Source organism: Oryza sativa, chromosome 9 (genome assembly GCF_034140825.1).
Source record: "Oryza sativa Japonica Group chromosome 9, ASM3414082v1".
Lineage (NCBI taxonomy): Eukaryota > Viridiplantae > Streptophyta > Magnoliopsida > Poales > Poaceae > Oryza > Oryza sativa.
The window spans coordinates 20653311-20673719 of record NC_089043.1 but is presented as its reverse complement, the minus strand read 5'-3'; the positions used below and the strand labels follow the sequence as shown (position 1 = coordinate 20673719).

Here is a 20409-nt window from a genome sequence, read left to right as displayed (position 1 = left end):
AACGGTGCATGCGTGTCTTCTTCGGTAAGCCAAGATCTTTACTGCATTCTTCTTCAGTCCTGGAATCATCTTTTCTGAAAATGTTTTTTATCATCTTCTTCTCCTTTTCAATCCGTTGCTGTCTTTTGTGGGGTTCTTTCCTAGGAAAGGTGTTAGTTGTTCAGCCTCCTTTCAAGAAGCTATGGACCATACTACACGACTGCATGATGCTGGTGATGGTGATGATGCTACGAGAGATCTTGCCTTTTTTGTGCTAACTGTAACGATTTCCTTTCAGGTCAGTTTCAGATATAGGAAGTGATAAGTACTTACGTTAGAGGATTTCATCAGTGGTAAATTTTGCAGGATGTGGTAATAAGCAGCGCTGAATGAGTACAGTGAGTTTTTCAGGCTACAAGGCATCTCTGAATTTTAACTTCAAATGGTATCGTTCTTTTCACTATCGTAGTAATAAAGTAAAGAAAAAGAAAAGCATGTGAGACAGTGATGTGACCATGGTAAACTTCAAACGAGTTAATTTGTTCGTCAATGAGAATAAAGTAACCTGGGTTAGTTGAGATCTTATTACAAGATTCGAAAGCGAGTTACATGACTTTCTGAATGGCACCAAGGCAGGAGACCAGTTCATTTGTTTGTCCTGTCAGTTTGTGAAGTGTGAACGAATGCAAGGACACAACGGAATAAGCAGGCACGCAATGTCTAATGGACCGAATTCATTTGGTAGCAGAAGGATGACACTACAGTTCAGCAATCATCCTGCAAAAGCATAGCTGTTTCCGCAGACGATTCATGCATAATGCATTCGTGTCCCTTCCCTGAACGACCAACAGATTGAGCTGTGTGTGTATGACAAGCGGGCCCCACTCATCTGATGGCTTTGTTTGTGTGTGTTTGGTCTAGTTTCAGCTTCATATATGATGGAATTATTATAAACTAAATCAGAACCAAACGCAAAGCTCATTGTGACTTGTGAGGTTTAATCGAATAATAATCCAGATTCCTCTCTAACCACAATTCTTAGGGATAAGATAAAGCCAGGAAACAGGAGACATCTAGGATTATAAATTTACAATAAGTTGAAACCAAACCGGCAACTTGACAGCAGTGATGCCACTGGAAAACCGGCAAAGCATCGATTAGCTTTCCAAGTGGTGGTGGACTACCGTTCTTTGCAGGGAACTGAAATACGTTAGTACGTTACGAGTAATTGTCAACAGCCACATGCCTACGCCGCTACGCGGGATTTTCTAATGTTTTGTTCTGCACGATGAACACTAGTAGACTAGATTCGTGTTTTTTTTTCTCGTTTTTCTTAATCTAGTACTCCCTCTGTACTCATAAAAGAAGTCGTTTTGGACAACAACACGGTCTCCAAAACATAATTTTTACTTCTTATTTTTATAAAAATATTTATTGAAAGTGATATATGTATACTTTTATGAAAATATTTTTCAAGACAAATCTATTTATATAATTTTTACATTTTCAAACTTAATAACTTGAGAGTTATTTATGATTTATATTCCTAAGATTTGATTTAAACATTGTCCTAAACGATTTCCTTTACAAGTAGGGAGGGAATACTTCAGCAGCAGGTAATTATTGGTAGTAATAATTTAGCATGCAACATATATGGGCCGCACGTATGGTGCAATCCCTTTCCAGCCCAACACAAATGGGCTGCATTTCCGTCGCAATACTATTCCGGCCTACTAAAATGGGCGACAGCCCACCTGAGTTTCGCAGCAGCTAATAAGGAAAAAAGTATATAGAAGTTCCTCGTCCACCAACCACCAACCGTAAAAATCAGATATATGTATCACTTAACTTAAATCGGGTCATTCTGAGTTCTTAAACGGTTTTTATCCTGGTTTCATCTGAAATGACAACTAAGTCAGCGTGTGACCCACGTAGGCCCACATGTCGGAGTGACCATGCCATCACCCTCTCTATTTCCCCTCTTCTTTCCCTTCCTCCTCTCTCTCACTCTTCTCTGCGGGGGCGGTCGATGGGTGCGGAGGAGGCCGGTGGGGCGAGGCAGGAGAGTGTCGACAGCCGGCGACGGCGGCACGAAAGAAGGGGATGTGGCTATTTAGAGGTGAAGAGGGTGTCGGTGGCCGGCAACGGGTGACCCGGTGGCAGCAACAACACGGGAGAAAGAGAGGCAGCGGTTGTATAGACTGTTGGAGCCGACGAGCACCGACGCGGCGCGGGCCCGGTATGTGGCGAGCCAATCCGCCCTCACACCGGCACCATCCGTGCCCACATTGAACCACCCATATGAGGCCTCCTCCACCTCGCCCCTGTCGTTCACCTCCAGCTCCGTTACATCGAGTCCGCCTTCGGTGCCGCGGCACCCACCTCCAAGCGAACCACCACGGCGCTCGGCCCCGCCTCCGCCTTTGTGCCCACCGCCATGCTTTCCCTTCACTCCCCCCCCGGGTACTCCTGCCGCCGACGCCCTCCCCTTCTCCCGCGTTGCCGCCGCCACGTCGCCTGCTACCGGACCTCCTCTCCCACTAGCCTCCTCCCCACCTATCAGTCACCCTGCCCAGACAAGGAGAAGAGTGAGAGATAGGAGGGAGGAGAAAAGAGAGGAAAAAGAGAGGGTGATGACGTGATTACCCTAATATGTGGGGCCCACATGGGTCGCACGCTAACTCAACTGCCACATCGGATAAAATCAGGGTCAAAACCGCTTAAGAACCCAAAGTGACGCAGTTTTGTAATTTGAGGAATGACGTATATTTGGTTTTACGGTTGAGAGATGATTTTGTAATCTGATGATAAGTCAAGGGACCTCATACGTACTTTTTCCCAGCAGCTAATCACCATGGCCCAGCCCAAAACTTGTCTCATCTCACCGTAGACATAAGTCACGTAAGACAAACTGCCCTGCCTGTATATTCACATATCCAAAGCGAAATGACACCGAAACATAAACTGCTCAAATCACCCTTTTTTTTTCGTAACATCTCATTCATCATTTCGCTGTCTTTTTTTTTTTTGCAACATCGCTTTTAGCATTTTCATCTGTAGACTGCAACGTCCCAAACTCTAATCCCGTCAATGGGACGTGAATGCCTGCAAGATCAAAAATCAAGACTAGTTAATTGATTAATTAATTAACTAGCAAGGTGGTCCATGCAAATTGCGCAACTAGCATTATTATATTTTCTCTCGTATAATAGCATATATATATGTTTTTTTTCTCAATTTATTATTAAAATATATTAAAATGACAACATAATTTTAAATTTTGTACTATCTTTACCAAACTACCAATGTGTAATAATCATATTGTATTTTATATATGTGATACTTATTAATTAATTTTAATATCAGTTTTAGTTATTTCTAAATTATATTCCTATATGGCCTGTAAACTCGTCTTCTAATATTTTTTTTTTATTCCGAATTTTCGTTATTTGTAAATTGTATTTTTATATAGACTCTAGCCTCTTCTTTTAATATTATTTATTTCTAATTCTGAATTTTTATTATTTCTAATTGTATTTCTATGTCGACTCTAAACTCATCTTTCAATATTCTTTATTTTTTTAATTTCGAATTTCAGTTACTTCTAAATTGTATTTCTATACAGAGTAACTCTTCTTGCCATATTTTTTATTTCGAATTTTAGTTATTTGTAAATTATATTTCTATATGGACTCTAAACTCTAATTGTAATTTTATTATTTTTATTCCAAATTTTAGTTCATTCTAAATTCCTATATGGACTCTATGCTTTTGTTCTAATATTCCTTATTTTTAATTCTTTATTTGTAAATTGTATTTTTTTATATAGACTCTAGGCTCTTCTTCCAATATTATTTATTTCTAATTCTAAATTTTCATTATTTTTAATTGTATTTCTATATGGACTCTAAACTCATCTTTCAAATTCTTTATTTTTTAAATTTTGAATTTCAGTTACTTCTAAATTATATTCCTATATGGAGTCTATACTCTTCTTGCCATATTTTTTATTTTGAATTTTAGTTATTTGTAAATTGTATTTCTATATAGACTCTAAACTCTAATTGTAATTTTATTGTTTTTATTCCAAATTTTAGTTCATTCTAAATTCCTATATGGAGGCTTCTTTTTCTATTACTTTAATAAGATAATAGATTATAATATGCTGCGTGCATGACGGGGCTCATCGTTTCCTCTGTGCAGAATTAGCTAGGGCCAAAATTTAAATTTAAAACTTAATTTTAAAGTTTTTTATTGAAATTTATCTTCTAATGTTGGTATTTAAATTGCTATAAGCACATATGTAAAAGTTCTCATAAATTATTAGCATTTTTTACTAATGCGCCGTAAGACGTATTATTAGCATTTGGCTGGCTGAGTAGAGTACGACGCACCGAGAAGACGTTGCAGTGGCCGGGGTCGGCGAGGTGATGCAGGAGGTTATCAATGGGGCCCTCGCCGGTGTAGACGGCCTGGAACCAGAACCCCACGAAGGCGAGCATGGCGAGCCTCCCGTTCTTGATCTCCTTGGTGCGCAGCACCATGACGGGCTCCGGCGATCCCCGGCCCCAGTTGCCCCAGTCGAACCACAGCCCGCCGGGGTAGCCGACGTCCGGCACGGGGTTCCTCCGGTTGGGCAGCCGCGGCTCGACGGCGACGCACCCGGGGTTGAGGTAGTCCGCCCACCGCCGCCCCTCCGCCCACCCCATCAGTGCCATCTGCGACACGAACAGCGTCCACGGGTCCGCGAAGTAGTCGCGCGCGCCGGCGTCGATCCATGAGTAGTCCTCCATGAACCCCCATTTCTCCAGCACCTCCGGGACCAGGATCCCCGCCACCGCCAGCATCGCCCACCGGCTGTGCATCAGCTCCGCCTGCGCGAACCACCGCAGCAGCTCCGGATCCGACCCTGCAGGCAAAAACGTTCGATTGTTACTGCACAAGACACAAGTGTTGATAATTTTGTGGAAAGAAATTAAATGCACTTTTGGACTACTTTTATTGTCGTAGTTTAACTTTGAACTTCAATCTATTCATTTTATACTAGATAACTTTATGTTTGTTGCACTTTGAATCACCTCGACTATATCTTCTCAAGTCATATTCATATTATACACCGACAAATATATGGCCTACTTATAGGTAGAGGATTTCGCTAACGTGGTAAAACCGACATGTTTAAGATCGTTAATATGCTAAATAAGTGGTTTTGGGTAGTTCAAAGTAAAATAAACGTAAATTTAGCTAGTCCAAAGTAAAAAGATTGGACTAGAGTGATCTAAAGTGAAACTACGACAACAAAAGGTGGTTAAAAGTGCAATTCGCTCAAACTTGTGAGAAGATGTGCGCATAGGTTGGTTACCTAATCCAAGAGGATCGAAACCGAAGTCTCCCGGGAGGCTGCCGTCGAGCCACGGAGGAGGGGAGCTGCCGGGGAACCAGAGCGGCCTGTCGGGCCCCAGCGGCTCGCACACCGCGGACACGCCGCCCTTCGTCGCGCCGGCGCGGTGGCCGGCCATCCTTGCAACGGCGGCGTTCTGCGACGGCAGCGTCGGCGCGCGCAACGCCGCCCGCACCCTAAGCTCAGAAGAACACAAGAATGACATTTTCGCAACACACGGAATCGAATTGAGATGCTTCAATGGCACAACACAAAAAATGAGGGAAAATGAGGGAGAAAGGGAAGAAGAAGACGATGAAATAGATGGGTGTTGCTGAATTATTATGATTATTATTACCTTGGTTGGATGCTACATGCCGCGAATGAGCCGGAGGGCAGAGCCATGGAGGAGAGTGAGGAGAACAGGGAGAGGGCGAGTGAAGCTGGTGAAGTGTGAAGGAGGGAAAAGTGCAGAGCAGTTTATCTGCTTGGAGTTTAGGATAGGGAGGGAGAGGGCGTGGCGTTCATCGACAGGGAGCCAATGAGGCCTTGCCAGGTGTGACCAGCATCTATCATACAAGTTGGGGTCCTGACTTTTGTGGGCATGTAATTTGGAGGCCCGTGATACAAATCTGTTTAGAGTTTGGCCCGTTTAAGATTACAAGAATCTTGAAAAGCTGGAAAATCCAACTTATGACTAAGATAGCCCACTACTAGCTCCAATTCATCTATAGCCGATCTAATAGCTAATTCATACAATAGTTGCTTATTATACTATTAACATATGGTCCCACCTGTCATACACACATTGCATCCGTACTGCAGCTGGATACAGATATGTAGCCCGCTGCTCTTCTCTCTCATCTTTTATTTCATTAAAATATGTTTATAGCTGGCTAATAGTATGCTATTGCACATGCTCTAACAATTCTTAAAATATAGGTGACAACCCGGACTATTTGAGGAGCTCAAGATTTTAGAAGTTATGGTTGTGAAAAGCTCCCCCAAGCAAGGCCTCTATATGATAATGATGGCTTCCGAGTATTATAGGCCTATAATTTAGGGTCTTAGTATTGAGCATATGAAATAATTGAAGCAATTTTGTAGCTTCGGCAAGCTAAACTTCATGAGATGATTTAACTTCATGAGAAGTAACGAAAAGGAGGAACTTATTGAAGTATACAAAACAACTTTACGGATGTGTAAACGAAGAACTTTATTGCTCTCAACAGAGAAATTTGTTGCTAAAAAGGTGTACAATTGAGCTATGGGCCTGATTTAGTGTGTACAAATACATGACTGAAGTGGAAACATCAGTGTCCTTTTGTGAGGCAGTATAGACAGGTGGAACATCCTTAAATACATTCCTGAGACTCTGAGAGTGAAAGCTGTAAAAAGCTACCCAAAAAATTCTCTGTAACTGTTAACTGAGCAGTGAATACTCCTACAGCAATGGTACAGTGAACCGAAAAAAAGAGGGTGCCGCCTTGTCAAAAACTGTAGTCGATATCAGAGATATTCTGCAGTGCTGATTGTTTAACCAGCTCACGCCGCTCGTTGTACAGATCCAGGTTCTTGCACGGTACAGGGAAAACATAGCCAATGACCTGCCCCTGGACGAAGGAGCACTGGAAAACGTGGTTCTTCCTGTCCACCAAACCGACTGACATATCATGGAAAGTAACATTCTTCACGGGGATCTCTGCGCTCCCCTGTATCCTGACTGGTACACGCACCCCATGTCCATGGATTGAACTGTACGAGATGTTCTCTATGATGGGAACTGCCTTGGGGTCGAAGCCTTCGTCCGGGTGCTCATTGTAGTCGGTCTTGATCACAATGCCAACTCGGATGTGTTCTAGGGTTATGTTCCGGTACGTGATGTTGCTTACATAGGCCCCTCTTCCAGGGGCAGTCTTTATCCTCACACCTCGCCGTGAATCCCAGATATGGACATTCTCTACCAAGACATTTGAAACACCGCCAGACATCTCACTTCCTATAGATACACCAGCACTGTCCAATAAAATAGAAAAAAAAAGGTCACACACAATGGCACAATCACATGGCTTTAGAAAAGTCTCGACTACTGGCACTTAACAAATAAATTAAGCGAACAAGCTAGCCTACTTAATAATGAAGAGATGTATTACAAATAATATTGATATCTGTGATCCTAGTAGATAAATTAACTTGTACGGTAAGGAAATGCAATCATTAGACCAAAGAAAACATCACAAGTTCACAACCAATATGCTGTGTATTAGTTAACATATTCACAGAATTATCTACCGGATAACTTATACCAATTCATATTCTGAACATCTAAAACTTCTAATAGTGAACCAAACCAAACTGAGAACATAATGAAACATGAGGAAATGACTCACCTGACCATGGAGCGGATTGTGACGTTGTGAATAATAATGTTAGTAGATGGACGCCCATAAGCAATTCCATATTGGTCCCAACCACTCTTTATAGCAATCCCATCATCACCAACAGAAATATAGCAGTTTTTAATCACTACATTCTCACAAGAATCTGCATATATAGTAAAATAATTGAGAATCTTACTAGTGAAGCATAAAGTTTACTAAATAATACAAATGACTCCAACATGATGTAGGAATACAGGGTTGTCTGGTACATATTGTCATCTACATGTACATATTGTCATTATACAGTCATAGGAGATTGTAAGATATAAGAAAATTGCAGCTGTGGCATTGCCCTGTGGTTCTAAAAAAATTATAAGCTAACAGAAATGAAGAAAAGCTCAGAATCACAAAAAAAATGAAAGAGATAAAATTGGGAAATGACCTGGATCTATCCCATCAGTGTTTGGAGCTCCAACAATTGGAGCCAGGATGGTGGTATCTGATATAGTAACATCCTTGCAGTCATATATATGAAGTGTCCAGAAGGGAGAATCCCGTAGAGTGATGTTAGAAATGGTAATGTTACTTGACCGCATGAGTTGCACAAGAGGACCCCTTGTGTGATTGAGGACTTTCTTCCGAAATTTGCTCCACCAACTTTGACCTTGCCCATTTATGGTTCCATTTTGTCCTGTATAAGGTAGGGAAAAAGGAGAAAACCTCTCAGCTGATGAAAATACAAGCCAATTTCAGCTTCAGGACAAAGAGCTGCTAGCAAGGATAAGAGTACAAGGAACAGGCTGCCAATAAATAATACACAAAAGGAACAAATTATATGACCAGTGCCAACATTTAGCCTACTCCTAACAGAATGATAGCTTATAAATAAATGTCAGTTAGCTTAATTGCAACTGTTTCTGAAAAAATAATCCAGGACCTCTCTTTTAGTCTTATATGCTGAAATAGGACATGTCGACAACCAAATACGATTCATATTAAAATTTAGTGACTGAGAAATAACTTTTCCAACCATTTGCATGATTTCAGATATAGTGGTTTCAAGATCTGATGGAACTTGGCTCTAGAATTGCTTTAACAACAAATACACTGCACCAAATATTCATACCTCCTACAATGTAGAGAAAAATATGCTATTAAACAAGATCGTATCTTTGTCAAGTTATTCTCAATTTGCCACATGCTTGCTGGTGGAAAAGATATCCAGTACCGCTATTTAAAGTTTCAAGAAATTGGTGATTGTATTTACTGTTATATTTTAGAGAACATGTGCAGGATGAGATCAACTGACGAGCATGTCTCCATATGATCAAGAACCAAGTGATTGGAGTTAAACTCAAAAGTCCTTGAAAAGATAGATGACAACATAAGCTCCAGGCTCCAGCATATGACCACACACTTCTATCATATAATGTTTTCTTTTCCGACCACTATAGCTGAGATTTGTCATTTTTGGAGACTGAATTTTGTGGCTTGATCCTCACATTTGTTGCCTCGACCCTAACTGCAGCAATGAGGGTCTTAAAGGTGATGGCCATGTTGACAAGTTCAAATGATAAAGCCATACGGCTTATCTTTCGAAATTCCCTGTTAAAGTCAAGCTACATTCTTGCAATATTACCTGAGAATCTTTTACTTCTCTACTTAGTTTGATTTTATAAGCACAGCATTCACGATATCAACTGAGTATTAGAATGCATTAAAAAAAACCAAAACTACAACTTACCAGTTATAGTCACATCCTTGAGGTCTTGACCATGTATAAGGCTCCCATACCTAGGCCCCCTGTGCTCTCTTCCGTACCCATATGATGGTAACGGAGACATCAACGGCCAATATCTTTCATCCTTACATATAAGTAAAAGTTGACTCAGTTGGTAAGAAATGCACCAAACTGTAAAAAGTAACAGAAAATTTTAAGTAAGAAAAAACTAGACCCGCATTGCAGCGGAAGGTTGAGCTAACTTCAGATAAACTAAAGATCAGTATGCCTTCATTTGACAGCATACACAGGTATATCTCTCAGTGGGAAACAACCATTTTTGACTAACATATCCATTCAAGCTTCATCCAAGACATACCAGATAAATTACAAAATACTGTTACTCCCTCTGTTTAACAATGTTAGTCAATTTAATTAGGTACACCGTTTTAAAATGTTTGTTCACTGCAGAAACCATGAGTAAAAATATTGCAGCTCTTCCACCATATGCACACCTATTTAGTGTTGTAAAAAGGGGCCACGATAAACAGAAAATTAAAGTATTAAGCATTTAAACCTGAATGTAAATGAACCACGTTGCACCACAGAAAGTTAAAAGTTTGCCATTGTAGTATGATATATGACGCTACGGTCTAATTACGTGACACTTCGTGAAGCGTAGCCCTATGTGCATAAACTTGTTAAAAAAAACCTTAAAATTCAGCAAAGAGATGGGGATTGCAGCTTGAAATGCCTCACCTGGACCCCGAGGATCTCAGCGCCGGCGGCGAGGAATAGCGTCATCCTACTGGTGAGGTTGAACGGCGCGGTCAGCCACCTCCCGGCGGGCACGACGAGCCTCCCGCCGCCTCTCTCCGCGATGGACGCCACCGCCGCCACGAACGCCTCGGTGTTGAGCGTCCGCCCGTCCCCGACGCCCCCGAACTCCCTCAGATCGTAGACCGGCGGCGCGGCCACCCACTGCCCCATCCCCTGGGCGGACGGCGCGCGCTTCGGCAGCAGCGGCGGGCGGGTGTAGAGCCGCGCGCGGCCCACCGAGGTGCTCTGCCACAGGAACACGAGCGCGAACCCGACCAGCCACAGCGCGAGCAGCACCGCCCTGTACGACGGCGAGATCGCCGCCGCGCCACCCCACCGCCTGTGGTGGTGCCGCCCGCCCACCCCGCCCGCCCGCGGCGACGACGCGACCGACGCCGAGGAGGCGGCGGCGCGCGGGGAGGAGGCCGCGGCGCGCGGGGAGGAGGCGACGGCCACCCCGGTCTCCCCCATCGGATCTGGCGCGCGGGATCTACGGCGCGCACCGGCTGGTCGTCTGGGCCCCGCGGCCCATGGAGCAGGGAGACGCGCGCTCGCGGAGGCGATGGCGAGGGCGGCGGCGGCGGCGGCGCTCGTCGGAGGAGCAGCACGGGTTTAAAAGGAGCGGGAGACGATGATGCGTGGAGACGGTGGAGTTGGGCCGGAACCACCACGACGGCGGCGGCGGTGGTGGCGGCGAAATGACCGAATTGCCCTTTGCCGGCCACTCGCGGCCTCGCACCGCAGCCGTTGGATCGACTCCACGAGCGGCGGCGGCAGGTCAACTAACAGATGAGAAGAAGAGAGGAGAAAAGCGGATTTGTAGCACAGACTCTCATACAATATGTGAACCAAGTATTAATAATGTGCTATATATTTACTTTATATAAAACTATTGTATTGATAGTTTATTAAAGTACGGTAGATGATATGTTAATTTTTAAAACTAGCAGTTGGCTAGATTAATTAAAGAGCATTGCTATTGTACTATTTTTTTCTTAGTAATTTTTTACAAACAATAATCTCGACCGTTTAAGTTAGGTAAATAAAAGTTATAAAATATCTACTCTAGATACACTCACGGCATGACACCTTGGTGTTAATAATTAAATAATAATAATAAGTTTGTATGTATAACAGTTTTCCTTAATTAAACTTGCTCTTTTTTTAAGAAACACAGTCCATAACACGCGCACACTTATCTTTATGAACACTATGAAAGTTAGACCGATATATCAATGTTAATAACAAATTAATAATAAAAAGTTTATATGTGTAACTTTTTCCTTAATTAATCTTGCTCTTACTAGCAGCGTGAAGCGTTCAGACCTCCACGCAGTGTAACCGACTGACAGTTCAGCTGAGGCTGACGGCCAACCTAGAAAGGTAGGTGTGGGCCCACAAGGCAGCGGGATGGACCAGCTTCCACGGGCCCACCTGCGCGAGGTTGGTCCAAGTCCACCGCTAGGTGGAGGTGCGGTGCGTGGTCGATTGGCACATGCGAGTGTGTGACATGACACGGATCGAAGAGATTCGTCGTCTCGTGCTCGTGTATGACACGGCCACATGATCGTACGAGACACGGATTTCACAAAATAGGGATTAATTTGGCCCCCCGTGCGTGACCATTGGCTAATGGAGGAAGTAACTGTTTGATTTACTTTGTCTTAAGTGTTCAGTTAGTCCGATGGAAGAGACCAACACAGATCGGATCAAATAGCGATCACACCACGGAGAATAGATACGTCTGTTTTGACTCCTTGTAGGAGTTGTTGGCTGGTCAGATCGCCACCGTTGGTTGCTTCATAGCATACTCCACTTTGAACCTTTGATCCGCCGGCCGGAAGAGCATGCTATGAGTTGGGCCGAGATTTACCGTTTACGCGAGAACTTATGGATTGGGCTCAAATGTGCTGTTTCGGCCCGTCAAATGGAGTGCAGAGTAGCATGCAGCAACTGTTTCGGCCTAATTGAAGTACTCGGAGGGAGTACTTGACTGGGCTCAAGCGGGCATTTGCAAAAAAAAAAAAAAAGCTAACGGGCGACCAATCGCGTGGGCCCTCTCTCGCGTGACTGGACACGTGTCGCACACGGAGGGGGCGGCGGACGGCGCCCACGCGGGATTTTCTTTTTTTTTCTTTCTCTTCCTTTTTTTCGGTTCTTTCTGTTTTGGTTTTTTTCGGTTTTATTCGGTTTCTCTTCTTTTTGTTTGGTTCTCTTTCTGTTTGGTTTTTTTTCGTTTTTTGGTTTCTCTTCTTTTTTCGGTTTTCTAAGATGTACGTATGCAAAGTTTATATTCGTATGTATACTAAGTTTTGTATTTTATTTTTTATTCGTGTATTTTTTTTCTCGGTTTTTAATATGTACATATACAAAATTTGTATAAGCGTATGCAAACTTTGTATACGCGTATACAAACTTTGCATACGTGTATATAAAGTTTATATATGTGTATGTACGGGATGCAAGGTTTGTATACGCGTATACAAAGTTTGTATTTGTACCTACGTATAAAAACCTAAAATAATACATATATATAAATTTTGTAAATGTGTATATAGACTTTATATACGTGTATACAAAATTGGTATACGTAGGTATAAAAACCAAAAAAATACATATATACAAACTTTATATGTGTGTATACAAACCTTGTATACATGTATACAAAATTGGTATACGTACGTATAAAAACCTAAAAATACACGTATATAAAATTTGTATTTGTGCGTATATAAAGTTTGCATACATAAGTATTAAAAACCGAAAAAGATATTGTCGACGTTGGATGTCGCAATTCTGGTATTTGCATAGTATGGGGATCATCGGTGCTAGGATATACGCGAGACTGAGGTAAAAGAGATGGAGACATGGATTTTTATACAGGTTCGGGCCCCTGAGTTACATCCTGTTGGCCGAAACCGGTATTGCTCTTATTCACCATAATCACACCAGTACAATATGTGGGTAGCCTTTCTAACTGTTGTCTACATGTCGGTCTGAAGGTCTGACTCGTAGTCGACAACAGGGTAGTCTTTCTCCTCGAATCTGTGCCCGGCGAGATCAGAGATAGCGCTTTTGTATCTCTTGACGGTATCCGGAGACACCGTAGGGGAATAGCCATGCCTATCCCTGAAGTCGATATCCGGCGGCGTGTCTTGGCGTATGTAGGCTTGTATGTTGTGGCTTCTAGTGGGCGTGTGTTGATTGTCATGGGTGTCTTCCATGGTCCTTCCTCCCTCTCCTCCTAGGGGGTCTTGTATTTATACCTATAGGTGTCTCCTTGTCCAAGTAGAACTAGAGAAACCAATATGGATACAATCCGAGTAGTCCTTGTCGTTTTCATGTAGAACTCTGATTGTCTTTCTTTATCCGGAACTCCCTAGAAGCCGGTTTCCGTATAAGATATGGTATGTGGTGGATCCTGCCGAGATTTAGTCAACTACTATTAGGTATGTGGTATCCATAACCATGACAGATATGGAAAGAAAAAAAACAGAAAAAAAACAAAACGGAAGGTACGGAAGAAAAATAGAAAAAACCAAAAAAAAAGAGAAACAAAAAAAAAACAAAAAAGAAACGGAAAACGCGGGCGCTCAAGAGAAACCGAAAAAAAACGGAAAATACGGACAATCCAAGCGACGCGCTGTCCGCCGCACTAGTAGTAGAGAGGAAAGACTAGAGGGGTTTGAACTAATCGCGCGGCGTGCAGAGAGAGCGACTGATCGTCCATTAAGGCTCCCCCATTTGCAATGGTAGTAGGAATTTCCAGGGTAGTAACACTAGTAACAGTATCGTCGTGCCAACATCATCGAACAAACTTTTTTTTAGACTAGAGGTTAGAGACCCGGCTTTTAGTAGAAAGCCACCATTGAACAAACATTTGATATTGTATAAGTTTGTAACTCCACTTTTAGCTGTCCCAAACGAAACACCCATTTTTTTCCCAGGACCTGGAAGCATAACACACAGCTTAATTTTTCTTTTAGAAGATACGTCACCTACCACTAAAAGAAAAATTAGTTGTAAATACAAACACTCATATTAAATCTATATCTTGAAATCATGTGATGCAGGGAAGGTTCTATCATGGCGCAGCCGGGCTCGAGCCATGTTAAGTCTATATCTTGAACTCATGTGAGGCAGGGAAGGTTCTATCATGAGGTGGTGGGGCCGAGTCTGCAGTATTGGTGCAAGGACTATGGGAGCTCTCACTATTTCTTTTTTTTTCATACATAGATGGAAAGCATGTTAATTTTATCTAGTTTGTTCAAATCATTTGCCTTTTTTTATCGGTTAATGTAAAGTGAGCTGATTAAAAAAAACAGTTATTCGATGCCTCCACAAACACATCGTTGGAAACGGAGCAGTCTGCTTGTCGCACAGTCAATTGATGGGATGTTTGGGAGAGAGGGGAAAACACCCCCTAAACGTTTAAAAAACAAAAGAAGGGGACATACTATCATCGACGCATCTGAATGCAAAAAAAAAAAAAAACAAAGACGTACGACTCGAGTGCTCGTCAGTCATCACGCGAGTACCGTGAAACACGCAAAAGCCGTAAAACCTTCGAAAAGGAAAAATTAAAGACGTATACGACACCGTAACGCACTCACGCTCACTATTCACTCATCATCACGAGCTCACGGCAGCACGGGAATGTGCGTATAGCGCCAGTAATTGGCGGCACGGCGCAAAGCTCCGATCGATCTGATAGATTACTATAGAGACAGGCTAATTGAGCACGAGCAGCTAATAGCTGGCCTAACCTGATTGATTACCTGACCCGACCAGGCCGGGGCCTACGCACTCACGGTCAGGTATGAGGATTGAGGAGGCGTGACCAACACTGGCACTGTAGCGTTGTGGCGCCTCGCCACCTCCACACGCGTGACACTGTGACGATGGATGTGATGATTGAGCTCGCTCTTGTGTCCTCCTGTTGCCCGGTGGGGCGGCGGGCGGGGGTATTTTTTAGGTTGGCATGGGTAGTAAGAAAGTGGGTGGGAATGATTGGAGAAGGTGTATGATTAGTTGAAAAGATAAAATAGGACTGTGTTTATTAGTTACTTGTTAAAAAAATTTTAACGTATACGAACACACATTTGAAGTATTAAATGTAGACTAATAAGAAAACAAATTACAGTTTCCGCCTGTAAACTACGAGACGAATCTATTAAGCCTAATTAATCCGTTATAAGAACTGTAACACCATATTATCAAATTATGGCGCAATTAGGCTCAAAAGATGCGTCTCGCAATTTACATGCAAACTGTGCAATTGGTTTTTTTCGTCCGTATTTAATGCTCCATATATGTGTCCAAATCATTGATGTGACAGAAAAGTTGAAAGTTTGAAGGGAACTAAACACAGCCTAGGTGAAGGAGAATGGTTGTGATTGGTTGAGAGGAGGAGATAGATGAAAAAATAGCTTTATTTTGGGACAAGGTATTGTGTGCTAGAAATAGTTACATTTTGGGACGGAAGAAGTAATAACTACTCCATCCGTCACATAAAAAATCTACTGGATGTGACACATTATAGTACTAAAATGTAGGATTGGATGTGACACATTATAGAACTGTAACATCCTAGTACTATAATGTGTCACATCCAATCTTAGATTTGTTTTTTTTGGACGGAGGGAGTACTATGGCTGATATATGGTGTCAGGTTCACATATTAGTCGCTATTATATATTTATTGTCTTCTACTTAAACATGTGTTAGATGTTAAAGGAAGATGATTAGTGTTGAAAAAGTATATATATGAATCTGAGAAGGCAAAACTTATTCGTATCACTTGCTACGAAACCATTTTCGCTTAAAACTATAGTACTCCATTTAATATCAAGTCCTCTTAGAAGGGGAGATCTTTGGCTTATATGCGGCGCAAAAACGATAAGCAACAATAGAGCACGATGCATGACTAATTAAGTTATTTAATTATTATAAAGTTTTAAAATAAATTTATTTGAAATTTAAAACGCTTACAAAAGGTCTTTTCACGTAACACACCGTTCAGTTTGGGAACTCATCTCTCCATCGTTCAGTTTGGGAACTCATCTCTCCATCCTAAAGGAACGGGCTGGGTGGAACAATCAATATTTGATGCTAATTAAAAAAGATAATGATTTAGTTTGTATATACTTTTTTTTCTTGTTATTTTTGCCGTATTGGTTTGATTAAGGAATTCCTTTCATTAACTATACCGCACTTTCGAAATACGATTTTCTTTAAAAAGAATTGGCATTAACATTACTTATGCGGATAACCCTTATCGATCTAAACCCCTACTTTAACGTATTTAATTTGTCCAAAATAACCATAATCGTGAGGATGTATCTAGATACCGTATTAGTATTACCCTGTAGATACATTTTTAGGATTAAATTTTTATAGACCGGATGGAGTAGGCTTGATCTCCTTGTGTGCATTTGCAGGGACGAATCTAAAGTAGAAGTGTCGGTGTTAGGCGACACCGATGACTTTCTATAAAATCTATAGCAAAACTGTTTAACTATGTTATAACACCATAATCTAAATAAATTTAGTATACTATGATAGCGATAGACACGTTATGTCACATACGAATCGATTTTCTGGATCAGTCACTGTGCGTTTGGTTGGCGTACATTGTGTTCATGTGGGTCGATTTATTCGTGTTTTATTTAATTAGCGTCCTCATAATCTCATTGTGTCATTGAGTTGCGTGCCCTATGGCACCATGGGATGACGCGAAATGAGGAAGCCTTGGTGCCCAGTATGTGCTTTTGTGGCTCGACGATCGTGGCGTGCATTCTGGCCAAACTAGTTTGCACGGTTTCGTTCTTCACTTTCAATTGTAAACTCGCTCTCTTGATTGCCCATGAAATATTTTGAGTTCGTGTGTGTTCAGGGCTAACCACTTAGACCACTAATTAGAATATATTTATGCCTTGTCTAGTAGGGTTGTTTCAGCTCCATTTATCTTAGATTCCAACTAAACGGTTTAACCTCTATAAAAAAAGAGCATAATGGGGTTTAGACCACTTCACTCCATACTTTGTTTTCGAAGTTACGACGGCCACATCAAACAGACTCTTAATTTTTTTCCATAATAAACTATTGGAGTACCAGTAATTAATAAGTATCCATTAACTTTTCATCCAAATCTCCTCCAAGAAAAACCTGACCTTCCCAAGTTCAAGCCAACAACCCTGACAGCCGCATGGACATACCTAGAGGTGGTAATAAATCCAATATTTTAGCCTATGAAATATGAGGGTTGAATAAAAAGAGTTAAACTAAGATTTTTTTTAGAGAGGGGCATTTTTATCTTGCCTCTATATCCAATCGGATATATGCATCCTCATTAAGAAACTTAGCCTAACGAACAGGTAACTTAGTCCTCAAATAACCCAATCTAAAAGGAACTTAGCTTTCAAATAACCCAATCTGAAATTCGCTCCTAGTGAGGTTACCGCAACCACTAGGCTTCATGCCCTTTCACAATCATTAGGTCTTGTACGTTTAATCCCTCCTATAAGAAAATTGAGGGAGTTTTAGAGGGGATTTATTTCATATCTATTGGGGTGAAATTATACCCCTTCAATTTTCTTCGTTCTCTTAAACTGAGGATTAACGAACAAGGCATTACGGTCTAGATGGGTTGTTTAACAGGGTTCATGGCCCCTAATCCATTACTGCCCCTACTCCCAGGCATACCGTATACGCTCGCCGCGCCGGCACGCCATTCCCTTCTCGTCAGGTCACGCGTCCGAAACCGACCACAGCTGGAAGCCGATCCGATCGAGATTCAGCGTGCTCGCGATCGGCTCCCCATCGGCTTAAACCCACCACACCGACCGGCCGCTCGCGGCAAAAGAAAAAACGTATCGCGCATTCGCACGCAACGTGCCATTTTTGCACACGGCCCGCGGTAATAAGGGAAATGGGCTGTAGTGTACTCCTCCAACCTTTTCGCGCCGGCTGTGGACCACCCGCGGACGCGATCCCCGCCTCGCGTCGTCGTCGTCCTCGCCGCCGTCGCTCTCACCACCACCACACTATATTAGCATTTGATATTTGCTCACGTGTTTCAGGCGTCTGCACTGCTACTGCTCGTAGGTAGCCTCGCTTGCCCCGCCCGTCACGACGAGCGAGGCGGAGACAAACGAGAGGGATTTTTAAAGGGCCCCGGGTCCAACGGGGAAGAGAGAGAGAGAGACAACCAGACGGGAGCTTGTCGGGGAGGAGAGAGAGAGAGAGTGGTGGTGGTGGTGGTGAGATGGCCGGCCGTGCGACGGCGACGGCGACGGCGGCGGGGAAGGACAGGTCCAGCTTCGCCGTCACCTGTAGCCTCCTCAGCCAGTTTCTCAAGGAGAAGAAGGGCGGCGGCGGCGGGCTGCAGGGGCTCGGCCTCGGCTTGCGGCCGGCGCCGGCGGCGCCGCCCGCCGCGGGAGCTGGAGGTAATAAGCGATTGTGTTCGTCATGCGATTAAATTAGCAGCGACTTGTTTTGTTTCTTACCACGTATGGGGTGTTGGTCTTTGCAGGTGCTTTCCGGCCGCCGCCGACCACCATGAACTTGCTGTCGGGGCTCGACGCGCCGGCGGTGGAGGTGGAGCCAAACACGGCGGAAACAGCGGCCGACGAGCTGCCTCTCATCAAGGCCCCGGCCGATCAGCAAAGCGACGAAAGTGCAAGGTACAAACAATCTCTAGTACACTCTGCATCCTGACATCTCACGATCTCAAACAAACTCTCTCCTGTTCATTAAAAAAGAGTAGTAAAATGAACATAAAACATGTTATCCTGACTTGCAACTTGCATCCTTATACAATGTCTAGAAGAAGAAGAAAACACACTTAATTTTTTGGAGTAGAGATAATTTGGTTGCAACTGTCTCTTTGGTTCTTTCTTCCAGTGAGGCAGCTGGAGAGAAGGCTCAACAGCTGACCATCTTCTACGGTGGAAAAGTAGTCGTCTTTGAGAACTTCCCGTCCACCAAGGTCAAGGATCTCTTACAAATCGTAAGCACAGGCGATGGCGTCGACAAGAACACCGGCACCGCGGCAACGCAGAGCCTGCCCCGACCCGCACACAACAGTCTTCCCGGTAATAACAACTGTTCATTCTTTTGCAGTTTTACATTTTACCATCACAGTGCTAATTAATTTCCATCTACTATGCTTAAATTTATCTACTACATGTGAAACAATGTAGGAATCCTTAACGAATGACTGATTTTTGATTTGTTACAGATCTGCCGATTGCAAGGAGGAACTCGCTCCATAGGTTTCTCGAGAAGAGAAAGGGCAGGTAGGTAACTGAGTGGCTTTCAACTTCTATCTGAAATACTTGCCTTTCGCTGTCAAAAACTGGCTGTCAGACCAAGTTTATGGCCCTAAAATTCTCCATGCTCTTCAACCACTCCAGGATGAATGCAAATGCTCCATACCAAGCTAACTGCACCGCTGCACCGTCCAAGCAAGCTAACGGTGACAAATCTTGGCTTGGGTTTGGCCAAGAGATGACAATAAAGCAGGAGATATGATATGACCTCTTAGCTTACAGTTCACTGTCAAGTGTCAAGTGATCTGTGGGGAAGAGATGCGTGGTTGGCTGGTTGCTAGTGCTAGTGTATTCCCCCGTAGCTTCAAAGCATGAATAATTACTCAATACTACTACATTACTACTAGTAAGAACTTAATCAATACTAGGAATCAAGCTGGTGGTTAATTCTGCCTGACCATTGGCATCCTGGAATATATATAAGCACACACACGGGTTGTTTGTTCTCCACATTGTTTGCTGCTGGAGCCGTATGCTCACTGCAGTTTATATCTGTCTAGCTGGTTACCCACCTCAGCCTCACCATGTTTCGGGAATAAACACTGTGTATGTGCAAATTCTTCATTTCTCGTTCGGTTTCGCCGTATAAATTACATTGTTACTATTTTGGCTCCTTGTTGCTTGAGGATTTATATGTTTAATATGGGACATATATTTGTGTCTTATTTTTTTTTAATCTAGAGAGATATTTGTCTTTTAATTTACTGGGACATCTGCCCTTTTATAGATGTGTTCGAACAATGTAATGCATTTGGCACATGCATGTTTCCATATGCCGGTTTAACATGTTTGTTAGCT

At 42.8% G+C, this 20409-nt stretch overlaps 3 protein-coding genes across 4 annotated transcripts; 1 reads left to right on the top strand and 2 right to left on the bottom strand.

Moving 5' to 3' along the window:
* Positions 1 to 2881: 2881 nt before the first annotated feature.
* Positions 2882 to 5883, bottom strand: LOC4347166 (photosystem I chlorophyll a/b-binding protein 6, chloroplastic). Its single transcript, XM_015756873.3, has 4 exons — positions 5718 to 5883; positions 5342 to 5556; positions 4374 to 4888; positions 2882 to 3084 (listed from the first exon to the last, which is right to left on the bottom strand). Exons 1-4 carry the CDS (start codon positions 5762 to 5764, stop codon positions 3067 to 3069), a joined length of 795 nt encoding a protein of 264 aa, XP_015612359.1. The 5' UTR covers positions 5765 to 5883; the 3' UTR covers positions 2882 to 3066.
* A 675-nt stretch (positions 5884 to 6558) lies between these two features.
* On the bottom strand, positions 6559 to 10902 carry LOC4347165 (probable polygalacturonase). 2 transcript variants are annotated; one of them, XM_026020306.2, is made up of 6 exons: positions 10220 to 10902; positions 9485 to 9605; positions 8327 to 8431; positions 8183 to 8239; positions 7750 to 7903; positions 6559 to 7375 (listed from the first exon to the last, which is right to left on the bottom strand). In XM_026020306.2, exons 1-6 carry the CDS (start codon positions 10748 to 10750, stop codon positions 6850 to 6852), a joined length of 1494 nt encoding a protein of 497 aa, XP_025876091.1. In that variant the 5' UTR covers positions 10751 to 10902; the 3' UTR covers positions 6559 to 6849. The 2 variants fall into 2 exon arrangements, with proteins under 2 accessions (XP_025876091.1, XP_015612358.1); XM_015756872.3 differs by having other exon boundaries at positions 8183 to 8431.
* A 7571-nt stretch (positions 10903 to 18473) lies between these two features.
* LOC4347164 (protein TIFY 10c-like) lies at positions 18474 to 20409 on the top strand. The gene is made up of 5 exons (NM_001422770.1): positions 18474 to 18726; positions 18813 to 18963; positions 19184 to 19374; positions 19521 to 19578; positions 19696 to 20409. The coding sequence occupies exons 1-5, from the start codon at positions 18546 to 18548 to the stop codon at positions 19811 to 19813; spliced, it is 699 nt and encodes a 232-aa protein (NP_001409699.1). The 5' UTR covers positions 18474 to 18545; the 3' UTR covers positions 19814 to 20409.